Source organism: Eptatretus burgeri, unplaced genomic scaffold, assembly GCF_056783735.1.
Source record: "Eptatretus burgeri isolate ZD-2024b unplaced genomic scaffold, Ebu_testis_v1 Ebu_testis_scaffold_3155, whole genome shotgun sequence".
Lineage (NCBI taxonomy): Eukaryota > Metazoa > Chordata > Myxini > Myxiniformes > Myxinidae > Eptatretus > Eptatretus burgeri.
The window spans coordinates 1-15,147 of record NW_028225103.1 but is presented as its reverse complement, the minus strand read 5'-3'; the positions used below and the strand labels follow the sequence as shown (position 1 = coordinate 15,147).

The window sequence follows — 15,147 nt, the reverse complement described above, 5'->3', positions numbered from 1 at the left end:
AGCTCCATGTCATAAAGACCCCGAGAGGTCCAGTCTACCCCCTTGTCTTCGAGGGGGTTTTTCCTTGCTATTCTTTGCATGAAAGTTGTGGCGCCAAGTCCGTTAAGAAGAACTGTGTATAAGTGTGTAAAGAATAAATATTCCGTCGTAGTTCCGTTGCATTGTTTTTGTTGGCTGTATAATTGCATATGTGCATGCTTGTATACGTGCCTGCATGAATACCTGACTGCATACGTGTGTGCATACATGTGCTTGCTTGAATGTTGACCTGTTCGTCGCGTCATTTTCCCTCCATTGAACTGCCGTATTGCATTTCGGAATAATAGCGGGCTTTTTAATAGCCGATAATAGAATAGGGTCCAGCGAGGCCTCGCGATAATACCCCCCTCAGTTATCCCAAAACGGAGCGAGCTGCTTAAGCGGCTCATGTCCAAGCAGGCCTCGCTGAGGAACAATCTCTCGGTAATCTACCCGCGCGAATAATTATGTAAATCGATTATTTGGCGATCGGACCCTGTAGCGCGGGTGGAGTGCGGACAATGTTGTGGTGTGCTTGGAGCACACCTGTGACTGGTTTTCGGCGTTGTTCCGGAAAGTCGCGACTGGATTGCACGTTCGGTGGGCGAAGCGGCGCGATTCGGTTAAACGCGGTCGTTCGCATGGTGGCGTGCGAGAATTCGTCACAATATATTGGTGGGATCAGTGTTCACCCCCCTTATAATGGCAATTGTAAACGAGTTCAGGTGGAACCAATCACCTGAAAAATTACACACCAGGTTCATTGACCTCCACCTGTTTAAACTCTCGTGATTCTGATGATTTCAGAATGAAATCAGCTGTTCCTGTGGTTTCCACTGCTGGGTCGTGCATTTCACAGCAAATGCTCAATCATGAGCACAAAGGAGCTTTCAAAAGACCTCCGGGATAACGTTTTGGAAAGGCACAGATCAGGGGATGGGTATAAAAATATTTCAAAGGCCTTGAATATCCCTTAGATCACAGTCAAGACAGTGATGATGAAGAAATGGAAAGCGTATGGTACCACCAAGACCCTGCCGAGATCAGGCCGTCCCTCAAAAACTGGATAACCAAGCAAGGAGACTGATCAGAGGCCACAAAGAGGCCAATGGCAACTTTGAAAGAGTTACAGGCCTTCAGGGCAAGGACTGATCACTGGTATCCATGTTACAACAATATCCCAAGCACTCCACAAGTCTGGGCTGCACGGTCAGGTGGCAAGAAGGAGGCCATTGCACAAAAAGCCCACCTTGAGTCTTGTTTGAGGAATACAAAAAAAACACTCGAGAGATTCTGAAGCCATGTGGAAAAAAGTTTTGTGGTCTGATGGAACTTATGGAAAATGCAAAACGCTACATTTGGTGCATAACCCAACAAAGCACATCAGCCAAAGGACACCATACCAACTGTGAAGCCTGGGGGTGGCAGCATCATGTTGTGGGGATGTTTCTCATCATCTGGGACTGGGGCACTTTTTATATTTTTTGAACACCAAGTCGAGGCTTGTGTGAGAACAAATTCACAGAAACCTATCACATGGCAGGAGACAAGAAGGGAGGGAGAGGGAAGCACAAAATAGCGGGGAAAAAAGGGAAGAGGATATCTGTGGAAGGGAGAGGGATGGGATGGGGGTGAAAAGGATGGTACTCCAGGGCTGTCAGGAAGGAAAATAGAGAAGTTGAAGGAGGTGGGTTTGGGGGGATCAACAGGCAGAGTAACTATCAAGATTTTGGATGGGGGAAGATATGAGATGGGAGTGAACAGCTGCTTTGAAAACCTGGAGGGAGGAGCATGTGGGAGTTTATTCCAGAAGCAGGAAAAAGAGGAATGAAAGAGGGAAGGTGAACTGTGATTCTTGATTTTGACTATTTCACAAGAAGGGGGGTTTTGGCAGACCTTGAGTACCCTGATGAAATATCAGGGGTGCAGATCACAGACAGAGCAGGTGGTGGGGCAAGACCAGGGAGGAGATGGGAGAAGACAGAAAGACCACCGACCTGCCTCTGGTGAGAGATCCAACGACTCAGCTTGAGATCCCAATGATCATGGAGATACCAATGATCCAAAAAGCCTTGGTTTCCACAGCGTTAAGTCGAGCCCCATGTGAGGCATGAGCACCACTCCAGAGGGGGGGCGGGGGGGCAGTGATCCATCAGACTGCGGATGAAAGTTTGGTAAATGGTTTGAATCTCAGGTATGCCAAGGAAGGACTTCACACAATGGAGGATGCCCAGTTGGCGATTGACTTTGGAGGCCACCTTGGAGATGTGGCTTTCTTCGTAAAGATCGTGGTGGATAGTTAGACCCAGAAGATTGAATGAAAAGACTTCGAAAATAGCAATGTTGAGAAAGTGAATGGGGGGTGGAGGGGGTTCCAGGCGGTCTTTTCGGAGAGACATGGTGAGGGTGTGAGTTGTCAGGACAGAATGGAAAATGGATGGAGCAAAACACAGAAAAATCCGAGAAGAAAACCTGCTGCCTTCTGCAATAAAACTGAAATTGGGACAGAAGTTCACCTGACAGCATGATAACGACCCGAAGCACACAACCAAAGCCACACTGGAGTGACTAAAAAACAAAAAGATATCCTTGAGTAGCCCAGTCAGAGCCCCGACCGAAATCCAATCAAAAATCTGTGGCATGACTTGAAGATTGCTGTCCATCAACGCTCCGCACTCAGCTTGACTGAGCTTGAACAGTTTTGTGCAGAAGAATGGGAAAATATTTGCATCCAGCTTGTTCACCCCTTTATCCACCCAACTCCCTCTGATCCCATTCTTCCCCAAGCCCATTCTTAATCCAAGTGACCCTCCATTGAACTTCTACCCTGTTGTAGTTGTGTCCCTGTCTCCCCCCTTCCCCTTCCACGATGTTCTTTTTCTTTTGTTATGTTCGGGTCTCCCACAAGTGTCTAAAAAAAATAATAATTAATGATTGGAAAAGTTGTTGGGTTTTTTGGAGTCGGGGGGGGGGGGGGGGGTTGAGGACTTCTCTGTGCAATATACAGTATTTCTGTAATATGCAGTAATAAGGGGCACCTTTTACCAAGCAGATTGATCCTCTTCTAGTCCAAAAGAGATATAAGGTCATTTAAAATTCAAACATATATTATTCTTTAAACAGAAACATGTTCAAGCACATCGATGTGATTATCATGTTGTATTTGAGTACATTTCTCTTGAAAGGGTTCCAACAATACATTTACTTTCAATACTACTTTTCAATCAAGTTTAATTGGCAACATTTGATTTATTTTTATCACCCTCAAACCCATCATGCTAATTTTGAAGAAATTTGCATCGACACGTGCATCGCATTCTTCTGACGCATTCCATTTTTGGGCGGTGTATAAGCATCAGACTACTGCGTCCATTGCTCCTGAAAATAAACACCAACCCGGCGAACATACAGGAAAAAAAGCATGTGAGTACTGATTTTGTGCCGATATAACACATCGTGGTTATATACCTGAGATAATTCCATTTACATTCCCACTTCCCACCAACACCTTTGGGTGAATGAACTTTTTCCTCAAAACTTGATGGAATCGATCGAAACTTGCACAGACACAATGTCGGGGTTCCCTCATTAATCCCTGAAAGTTTCAGCTTCTTCGGTCAAATCCTCCCGGAGGAGTAGATGATATATACCCACCTACATACCCAAACACCCATATATATACTCCGTTATGGAGGGAAGATTGTCGATAAATACAAAAACAGAAAATAAAGAACGTTGATTCGTCTCGAGGGAATAATCATCGACGAACTCGGACTCGATTTTACACTTTCACAACACAATCTGAAACACAAACAATCCGTTAAAACGAAACGTTCGATCTTTGTATTTATTTTAAATCATGGACACGTGATGTGGCGGGAACCAATCAGATACCGCGATCTCGCGGTTCGCTTTTTCCCCAAACAGCTCGCGCTCTTCACTCGGTTACCACAGCGTACCGTCCTTCACCCGACACGACGTGCGGTCCACCATGACCCGAGATCTGAGAACGAACACCCCGGGATCCACGAGCGGCTCCGATGGAGGATACGTGGTCGGTCCGGGAGGTTCTCCGGAAGACCGCGGGTCCATGGTCGGTTGACCCGAGGACAAGGGGTCTAGACCCGGTACGTGATGTTCACTCCGTACCGAGAACTTGTGTTTCCGGTGCTGATCCGTGCTGTGTACTAACACAGGAACTCATTGATTTAGTGAATATCACGATGTCTGGAGCGGAGCCGGAATTGAATTGTGAATGGAAATCCCATCCATGACATGTTACCCTCCCTCTTGTACATGTATGACATCATTTTATACCTCATCACTTCATTCATCATTCGATTCCTCTTTGATCTCGTTTAAAACAAATCAGATGAAGATTTACTTGTGGTGATGGACCTCTGCACCGGCACACAATGGCCTGTTCTTGAGGACTGCAGTGGCATCTTTAACGTCCTCGAGGAATCACTGGATGAGAAGACAAGAGACTTACCTTTGCTTTCAGTGCAAGGTATGCTCACTGATGCAACACCTGCTCTGTGCATCACCAGGTTGGGAGTTTATAGCTCGTCCTGTACCAACCTTATTTGAGGCCAAATTATGTTAAATATTATATTTAAAGATGTGAAGGGTGAACTTTGTTGCCGCTATACGAGTCGGCTGTTTGTAAAGCAAGGTTGGTGCGTTTACCACGAAACTAATTAATCCTGCTCGATGGATGGAAGTCACAAGTTCAAGGTTAAAGTTTAACCCCAAAATTATTTTGCACGAAATTTTGACCTGAAGCTGTGACCTCGACCTTTGACCTGCTGTAAGAACTGTTGTGAAACCATTGTCACGGGATAGGTATGTTTGTACCGACTCCGTTTATCTGTTTTGGTAAAATATGAAGGTAAACCTGGTGTTGATTTAATGGTTAGGGTGGTGGGCTTGGTTTACTTGGGTCCTGAGTTCAAATCCCACTGACCTGTTGAATGAATACCGGGTGGGGTTGACTCAGCTTGTCATCTTTCTGAGGTTGGCAAAGTGATACCAGCTTGCTGGGATGAGTGAGCCGTTTGAGTATCCTGTGTCAGAGTGGTCACCTGTCCAGGATTGTGTCCAATAACCCAGGAGACCGCTGTAGCAGCACTGATGCTGCCTCTGTACAGAGTGTGGTCTTCATGGATGAATCATAAAGGACACGTTTAACAACATTACCCATCACTTAGGGTCGGGGACTTGAATTCTCAGAACCACTTGACGAATTCAATTATTTATTGTTTATCATAAGCTCTTTTAATGGAGGAAAGTGTGAAAATGTAATATATAAAGCTTAATTCGTGTTTGTTTATTTGTTTACCAGCAAATACTACCTGTCGCTTCGCTGATGTGAATATTCAAGGGAAGAGGGAGAGGAGGTAGGGGAGGAGGTTAAGGAGAGGGGACGAGGGAAAGGAGGGATGGGAAGGACAGAGACAGGGAGGGGAAGAGGGAGAGAGGAGTGAGGTGAGAGGGGAAGAGAGAGACAGGAGAGAGGGGAAGGATAGAGGAGGAAGAAGGGTAGGAGAGAGAGAGATCGGGCAAGGAGAGAGAGGCAGAGGGAGAAGATAGAGAGGGAGGAGGTGGGGGAAAGTGTGGAGGGGAGAGGAGGGGGGATCCAGGTAGATGTGACGCCGAGTTTAACACCCACTTGGGAGACAACACACACATTTATGAATCACCCTGCCTGTGAAACACCGGGGTGACAGTTTATAGCTGGGTCGGGATTCAAACCAAGGCGAGACAGCTGAGCGAGCGTGCGTACCTCTCGGCTATCCTGCCGTGATCTGGTAATTCATTGCTGTTGAGGGAGGGGGAGGCGGCACAAGGGGATGGGAAGGCAGCATGAGGGGGAGGGGAAATCGTGAGGGGGGAAGGCAGCTTCAGGGGAGGAGAAGGCAGCACGACGGAAGGGGAATGTTTCATTTCACTCATGTCAAGCGGAGGTTCAAACCAAAGCAAACAACAATGAGCTTCGCAGCGAAGTGGAGGTGATTTTTGCTCACGCCATATGCAGATGTAAGCAGCAAGGATGGTGAATAACGATGATGTCAGCTGACTTCCAAGCAGAGGGAAGATGACCCCGGGAAAATGATGGAGTGAATGGAGCAGAATGTTTGTAAGTACAACGTGCCGTCATTTGATTCAAGCCGTCCCGGAAGTGACGGGTACCTCCACTGATGGATACATAAAGCTCAATTATTTTTTGTTTTGTTTTTTTGTTTCCGCATGCATACGAAGCGAAAGGTGGAGTTAAGCAGTGTGTTCACTTTGTCTGTCCGTCAGTCTGTCGACAAACATCAGTTTATGTTCAGGGAACAACTCCGTTTCAGTTGAAAGTTATATTTTGAACATTAATCGGAAAACAAACCTGTAGTTTGTCTTTACTTTGGCGATGAATCCGTCCTGATCTCACATGCATGGAGAGGAGGAAGATAATCGTTTTAATCTGCCTGCAAAAATGAAACAAAATTGGAAACCATTCCAAACAGGAAACTTACTGTTTTTAAGGATGTTATAAAGGACACAAACAACAGTGTTCCATCTCACAAACACACAAACAACGACACAAACAACGCTGAAGCGAGTGCACCAATTACCCACCCGGAGGATGTCACGGCAGAAAGAAAATAAAGACACCAATGTGCCCTTTGTGGTGTTTTATGGGTGAAACCTACGATGCCTTCATCAAGTATTCACACCTCTCGACTTTTTCACATTTTCATGTGTTCCAGCTTGACTTCAAAATGGATTAAATTTAAATGTTTTGTCACTGATTAACACAAAATACCCCATAATGACAAAGGGAAAACATATTTTTTGAAGTTTTTACAAATTAATGAAAACTGAAAAGCTGAAATGTCTTTCGTCCCTCTCGAATGCTTATTCAACCCACCAAGTCAATACTTTGTCGTGTTGCAGTGTTGCTTTGGCTGTATACTTCGGGTAATTGTCCCATTGGAACGTAAATCTTTGCCGCAGTCGAAGTTCTTTTGCACTCTGAAGCAGGTTCTCCTCAAGGAGGAGGACATTGGGAGCATACTCTGTGCAGAGCGTTGGTGCTGCTTAAGCAGTCTCCTTGGCTCTTGGGCACAATCCTGGATTAGTCGCCACTCCGACAGTATACCAGAATGCTGGCACTCACTTTGCCGACCTCGGAAGGATGACAGGCCGAGTTAACCCCACCTGGAATTCATTCAACAGTGGAGTGGGATTTGAACTCAGGACCCGAGGATCCAAAGCCGGGCATCCGAACCATAAAGCCAACATCAGGCAGCCAACTCCTCAAGGATTTGCTTTTATTTGGCTCCATTCATTGTTCTCTCTGTCCTCGCAAGTCTTCCAGTCCCTGTGCTGAGAAGCATCCCCGAAGCATGATGCCGCCACCACCATGCTTCACGGTAGGGATGGTTTTGGATGGGTGATAAGCTGTGCTCAGTTTCTGCCAGATGCAGTGCTTTGCATTCAGGTCAAGGAGTTCCATTTTCGTCTCATCAGACCACAGAATGTTTTGCCTCTTGCTCAGCAAAGTCTTTCACGTGACTTTTTACAAACTCATGACGAGCTGTCATGTGCTTTTTCTCAGGAGTGTCTTCCCTCTCGCCATTCTCCCATCAAGCCGAGATTTTTGAAGTGCTGCAGAGACTTTTGTCCTTCCGACAGGTTGTCCCATCTCAGTAAAATAACTCTGGAGTTCTGTCAGAATGGTTGTTGGGTAATTCTTTACCTCCCTGACAAAGGTCCTTTCCCGATTGCTCAGTTTGTTCGGACGGTCAACTCTCGGAAGAGTCTGGGTAGTTCATATTCTTTCCATTTCCTGATGACGGAGCTCACTATGCTCTTGGGACCTTTCTACACGAGAAATTGATTCATACCCTTCCACAGATCGATGCCTCCTCACAATTTTATCTCGGAGTGAAACGGACAGTTCCTTCGACTTCATGGAAGAGTTTCTGACGTGGACTGTCAACTGTGGGACCTTATCAAGAAAGGTGTGTTTCTTTTTCGAAATCATGTCCAATCATTTGAATTGGCCACAGGTGGACTCCAATCAAGTTTTTTTTTTTGCACACATTATCGAGACTCGAATGAGAGTGAACACACAACGCACAACAAGGGAAAGACAAAACAATGAGGAACAGAGACATTAGGAGATCTGTGGTAGGGTGAGGTATAAAAGATGGACACGATAGCGACTTTCAGGAAGGAAAGCAGGGAATTTGAAGGAGGTGGGTTTGGGTTGGATTAACGGGGGTAGAAAAGATCATGGTTTTGGATGGGGGAAGATAAGAGGTGGTGGTGAACAGCTATTTTGAATACCTGGAGGGAAGAGGGAATACGTCCCAGATGGACCTCTCAGGCCACAACGACAACCAAGACAAGAGCGCTCCCTGTCTGAACGCCCACGCCCTTATTCAACCTGTCTCCAGAGGGGGCACGTCTCTGCCATCCCCGCTCTCCCTCACTGGACCGTTTGGGCACGCAGAATCGCTCGACGCCCTCTCATTGGCCAAAATGAGCAGCAAGTCCATTGATTGGCCCAGGGGCGTGGTGACGTCACGCGGAGCTCTTTCCTCCTGTCGCTGGCCCGGATTGGCTGAGTGGCGGTTACCCCACCCGCTGCACACCGATTGGTCGAGGGCCGCCGCGTGGCTCCTCCTCGAACACCGCCCACCATGACGTCGACCAGAGCGAGGTGAAGGAAGTGAAGGTGATGGTGATGCGGCGTTGTCGGCTTTGAAATTGGTGGCGGAGTAAAAATGTAAACGGAAACCTGAACTATCAAAATACACCCGTGCGGGAGTGACGGTCATCTCTGCGAGAAAATATATAGCCTCCTGTAGGTAGGGCAGTTTTTGCAAACTTTGAAGTCACGTGACGCGAAAACGAAAACGAAATTTGAAAATCCGTCCTGACCAAATTTAGATATTGTCCCATAGATTCATATGCCACAATCAAATTCAAGATTGCTTGAGAAATGGAGGAGGAGATAGATTTTGAAAATCGTCATTATCACATTTTTTGCAAACTTTGAAGTCATGTGACACAAAAGTGAATATCGAAAATGCGGCCCGACCAAATTTAGATATTCTCCCATAGATTCAAATGGCACAATCAAATTCAAGATTGCTTGAGAAATGTAGGAGGAGATAGATTTTGAAAATCGTCATTTTCGCATGAAAATCGTCATTTTTGCATTTTTTGCCAACTTTGAAGTCATGTGACATGAAAACGAAAGCGAATATCGAAAATCCGGCCTGACAAAATTTAGATATTGTCCCATAGATTCATATGCTGCAATCAAATTCAAGATCGCTTGAGAAATGGCGGAGGAGATAGAATGTGAAAATCGTCATTTTCGCATTTTTTGCCAACTTTGAAGTCACGTGACACGAAAACGAAAGCGAATATCGAAAATCCGGCCCGACCAAAATTTAGATATTGTCCCATAGATTCATATGCCACAATCAAATTCAAGATTGCTTGAGAAATGTGGGAGGACATAGATTTTGAAAATCGTCATTTTCACATTTTTGCCAACTTTGAAGTCACGTGACACGAAAACGAAAGCAAATATCGAAAATCCGGCCAGACCAAATTTAGATATTGTCCCATAAATTCAAATTCTACAATCAAATTCAAGATCGCTTGAGAAATGGCGGAGGAGATAGAATTTGAAAATCGTCATTTTCGCATGAAAATCGTCATTTTCGCATTTTTTGCCAAATTTGAAGTCACGTCACACGAAAACGAAAGCGAATATCGAAAATCCGACGGACAAAATTTAGATATTGTCCCACAGATTCATATGCCACAATCAAATTCAAGATTGCTTGAGAAATGTAGGAGATAGATTTTGAAAATCGTCATTTTCGCATTTTTGCCAAATTTGAAATCACGTGACACGAAAACGAAAGCGAATATCGAAAATCCGGCCCCACCAAAAATTTAGATATTGTCCCATAGATTCAAATGCTACAATCAAATTCAAGATCGCTTGAGAAATGGCGGAGGAGATAGAATATGAAAATCGTCATTTTCGCAACTGCAAAGGCCTCGTGACCTTGAAAGCCATACCATCGTGTACGTCTCATCGACCTCTATCAGGATCACTAATGACCAGATCTCCCGCTTCAACTTCACTGTGAACGGATGGACGGACGGACGGATCGTCACCTCTCCTCTCAACACCACTATTATTAGGTCATACTCGAAGAGATGACCTAAAAAGGAACTCACAGCGCATGAACATTTAATTACCCATTAGACCAGGGACGGGACCCGAACTGGCAACATGTACTAACCGAGATAACTATTCTATCGGACCTGTATGGTGACTGCAATAGGTTTCCATATCCGCAATAATGTAATAGGGTGCATGGATGATGTGGGTATATGGGCCATGATAGTAGTGGCCATAATAGTGAGGTGTTCAGTTAGCAATTGCAATTTTGTTCAGAATGAACGTGCAAGGTGAGAGTATGTGCTCCACGAGAACTGTTCAAGTTGTAAAAGTGATTTATTGATGTTTTTGCTACATTCTTAATTTGCAGAAAAAAAATTGAAACGTCATCACGTGTCAACTGTCCCTCATCATTGGACAGAGAAGTTTCTTTCGATCATTACCTGGCAGAGACTTTGTGTCAGGATGGTGACAAGTTTCGGGGTGTGTCTACAAACAACAACAACAACAACAACAACAGCGACAGGTGGATCAATGTCTTGCAACAGGAGAGCCAAAGAAGTGAGAATCCAAAAAGTTTTCTGTTGCAAATAAAGACTTTACCTCCTCATGGTGTTTAAAAGGATGTGTAAAAATATGCACAGGTGAGACGTCAAGCAGGTGCACTGTCTGTCATAAGGGATTTGTTTCTTCTTCATGTCTGTTCACACATCAAACGTTGCACACCGGTGAGAAATCCTACAAGTGTTCACAATGCAGGAAGGCCTTTTGTTCTTCATCAAATTTATATCGTCATCAAAAAATACATTCAGGGCAGAAACCCCACAAGTGTTCTGTGTGTAACAAAGCGTTTAATCAGTCATCACACTTACATGAGCATCAGATATTACACAACAGGAAGAAACCCCAAAAGGGTTCTGTGTGTGACAAGACCTTTGCTCATCCATCAAATGCATCGGCACATCAAAGAATACACACCGGAGAGAAACTTTACAATTGTTCAGTGTGCAACAAAGCGTTTAATCATCCATCTAACTTTCATAAACATTCAAAAATACACACCAGAGAAAAACCTTTCAATTGCTCTGTGTGCAACAAAGCGTTTAATCAGCCATCAACTCTCTCAACACATCAAAGAATACACACCGGAGAGAAACCTCACAAGTGTTCTGTGTGCAACAAAGCGTTCAATCATTCATCTAACTTATGTCAACATAAAAGAATTCACACCGGAGAGAAACCCTTCAAATGTTCTGTGTGTAACAAAGTGTTCAATCATCCATCGAACTTATATCAACATCAAAGAATACACACCGGAGAGAAATCCTTCAATTGTTCTGTGTGTAACAAAGTGTTCAATCATTCATCTAACTTTTATCAACATCAAAGAATACACACCGGAGAGAAATCCTTCAATTGTTCTGTGTGTAAGAAGGCCTTTTATTTTCCATCAACTTTGTCGAGACATGAAAGAATACACACCGGAGAGAAACCTCACAAGTGTTCTGTGTGCAACAAAGCGTTTAATAAAGCATGGAACTTCCATAAACATCAACTAATACACACTGGAGAAAAACCTCACAATTGTTTTGTGTGTAACAAAGCGTTCAATCATCCATCGAACTTATATCAACATCAAAGAATACACACCGGAGAGAAGCCTTACAATTGTTCAGTGTGTAACAAAGCATTCAGGCAATTATCTAACCTTCATCAACATCAAAGAATACACACTGGAGAATAACCCTTCAATTGATCTGTGTGTAACAAAGCGTTTAATAATCCATCATCTGCATCTCGATATCAAAGAATACATCAAAGCAAAATAATTTCCAGGAACAGGTCTGAGTTTATGATGTCACACATGGGATGGAAATAACAAGGAATTGAGCGCCATCGATTGCAAAGAAGAAAAATGAAAAATACATAAAGATACATCAACATATATACATCGACAACTGGGAGAACGACAAAAGATCAGGAAGATTGTAAAAAGTTGGGGAGAGACAAAGAAGGCACTTTGCAGTCGCTTGGAAGACGTCATGTTAACTGGGATGGAGAACGAGTCAGAGTACATTGTCTGGAGAAAGTCTACACCCCCTTTCAAAATGTTCACCTTTTGATGCCTTAAAGCCTGAAATTAAATATTGTTACGAATTTGGAATTCGATTGCACAGAACATTCAGGTTCCTTTAGTCAGCTATGTCGAAAAGTGCTTGTTCCCGAGATAGCTCACCTTCCATTGTTTAATGTTTAGAAATCGATTAGATGCGCTGCGGATCGATTTAATAGTTAGAGAGCGAACAATGGAGACGTCCCTCTCCCTCTTCTGCGAAGAGGAAGAAAAGACCTTCCGTCCTGTGATTCATGTTGTCAACAACTCCCTCCCACCCGTGGTTGAGCACGAGGGCATGAGTCATGAGTCACGCCGGGAGCGGGGGAAGGGCGCAAGAGGATAAGGAAGAGATCCTCGAGTTGGTTCGGGGTTGAGGGGAGTCGTTCAGCAGGCCGACGGGTCCTGCTTGGCTTGCGTTGGGGTTGAGGCTTTCGGAAGCTTTTTGCTTCTGCTGGCTTTTCAGTAGATCTTCGGCTTCTGCTTTGGCTTGGCTCGAGAGGAGGACTTTTGAAGGCTTTCTGCTTTCGTGGTTCAGTGAGCTTCGGCTTCTGCTTGGCTCGGGAGAGCTTTTTGCTTCGAGCTGCTTTGTTTGGAAGAGGGTTGAGCTGGTCGCTCGGCTCGAGCTGCGAGTGGTGGCTTCTTCTTCTTGGTTCGTGGAGCTCTTTGTTCTCCGTTTGGTTACCGGCTTGGTGCGACTCGTCGGCCTCTTCTTGGAGGTGGTTCCTCGGGGAAGCGACGCATCGACGGGAAGGATCGGCGCCTCGTCTCACCAGCACGTGTTGAGAAGCGCGGGAGGATTCGCAGGAGCTCGGGAAGGATCGCGGCTCACGGCGATTGGATCCAGCTCGCTCTCGCTGAAGCCCGGGTCCGAACAACTTGAAGATCACACGAGGTGGAGAGGTGTAAAAATCACAAACTGGTCCAACACATGGAACATGTCTTTCAATCCGGACAAATCTCACACTCGCACTATGTCTCTCCGAAAGGACCGTTGAGAACCCCCCCCCCCATCTACTTTCTCAACAATTCTGTGGAAGAAGTCCTTTCTTTCAAGCTTCTGGGTCTCACTATCTGCGATGACCTTTCCTGGGAAAGCCACATTTCAAACCTCACCTTCAAAGCCAGTCGCCGACTGGGAATCCTCCATCGTGCAAAGGGGTCATTCCGTGCCAACTCACCTAAAACCTCCCCAGGTCACCTCCTCAGATTTTGCTGGAAAAATTCTTAAAAGTAGATCTATATGGCTCTACCCACCATGCAAAAGATTAGCTTTCAATTCCTCATAGTTTAAATAATATCTATCTCGAGGCCTTTGAAATATGGCCCAAAAAGGCAAATGTGAAAATGCATTTTTTTCAACTTCAGGGGCTTATCATTTTATAATGGACTCCTCTAGAAAGTTAATATTGCAAATCTTTACTAATTGGCATCCAAATTTTTCAATTATGGCATCAGATAGCCTCTGGGATGCATATTTCTCACTCTATAGGAAGCTAAAAATGGCTTTTGGACCAAAACGAGCTAAATTAAGGTGAAACTGTCGGAGCCCTCCTGAAAATATGGAAGTTAGAATTTTTTCCTTATAACACAGTGATTTTCGGGTCATTATCTATCCATAGATACATTTTTGTTGGGATAATGCACTTTGGTGATGAATTATAAAAGTTTTACGAGAAGCCCTTGCCTCCAAGGGCTCTAAAATGGACCCATTTTGTCCCCTGGTTTGACCATGTGGCTCGGGGTTTAGGATCTTAATTTTTTTCTAAAGATTGCCTCATATAAGATGTGTCTACTGACCGAATAATTTTATCTAACGCCCATGGCTTCATATTAAAATAAATTTTTATTTACATGCACGTTTTTTTTATAATTATTCACTTTTTTCATCTTCATGAGCTTTTAAATCTGAAACTGAACACTCTAGCAAAGTGATACTGCAGATATTTATAAACTGGCATATTAAATTTAAGGATTTCTTATCACAATGCCTGATAAATGCATATGTTTCTTTCTGTAGGAAGTTGAAAATTCCACTTTGACCAAAAATGGTGAATATGCAGGAGGCATAAACTGAGGTTATGCAACAACTTAGATTATTCTTCTCATAAATTAATAATTATAAGTACATTTTTTTTATTCAAAAATACATTCTTATAATGATAATCCAAACATATGCATGGGTTTTAATTAAAAACAAACATGTCCTGCAGTTCTCTATTTGAAGTCATTAGTTATGACATGCACCACGAGATGGAGTAATGGTCTGTCACAACACTAGGAGCAGCACAGTCAACCTGTCTGTCTGTTTTTCTGTTTGGAGAATAAAGGAGAGGAGGAAACAAAGGAAATGGATGCAGAAAAACTTGGGCCCAGTGGCACAATTTTGACAAGTAGATGCACTGTTGGAACCAAATTAGACCAGGAGTGTCACAAGACCTATTATACAAGGAAGGTTGGGCTGAAACAAGTTGCTGCTTTGGAGAAGAAGTCACAAGAATTGATTTCATGGAGATCAGGAATTACTTTCAGTTCAGAAGACAGTATTTGCCTACATCATGATCAAATTCTTCTTTGTGACATCACAAGAAATCCAACAAAATGCATCGGAGTATGACCTTGAGAAGCGCTTCAGAGCAGCAACAACCATTGCTGGTACACAGTCACACCATGGTTTCCTGCCAATCTCCTCAACACGTCTGGAGATGAGAAGGGTTTATTCTGATGCTGTATCATCAACAGTATGCACAGGACCGGAAACCACACAAGCTCATCTGTCCCAGTTATTAGTCCCAACCCTAACTGAATTGGA

At 44.2% G+C, this 15,147-nt stretch overlaps 1 protein-coding gene and 1 long non-coding RNA gene across 2 annotated transcripts; both read left to right on the top strand.

Annotated features, from left to right (window-relative positions):
- Positions 1-3,532: 3,532 nt before the first annotated feature.
- On the top strand, positions 3,533-4,528 carry LOC147006710 (uncharacterized). The gene is made up of 2 exons (XR_015054637.1): positions 3,533-4,145; positions 4,391-4,528. It is a non-coding gene; the product is annotated as an uncharacterized LOC147006710 (long non-coding RNA).
- Positions 4,529-7,415: 2,887 nt separating this feature from the next.
- On the top strand, positions 7,416-11,966 carry LOC147006709 (uncharacterized). Its single transcript, XM_085868132.1, has 2 exons — positions 7,416-7,439; positions 10,800-11,966. The coding sequence occupies exons 1-2, from the start codon at positions 7,416-7,418 to the stop codon at positions 11,964-11,966; spliced, it is 1,191 nt and encodes a 396-aa protein (XP_085724258.1).
- Positions 11,967-15,147: the final 3,181 nt, after the last annotated feature.

What these genes read in the sequence shown, in the direction of transcription:
- LOC147006709 (XM_085868132.1), top strand. Translation starts at nt 7,416, where the DNA reads ATGCCGCCACCACCATGCTTCACG. An exon ending in CGCCACCACCATGCTTCACG is followed by an intron (nt 7,440 to 10,799) that starts GTAGGGATGGTT and finishes GAATCCAAAAAG; the next exon opens with TTTTCTGTTGCAAATAAAGA.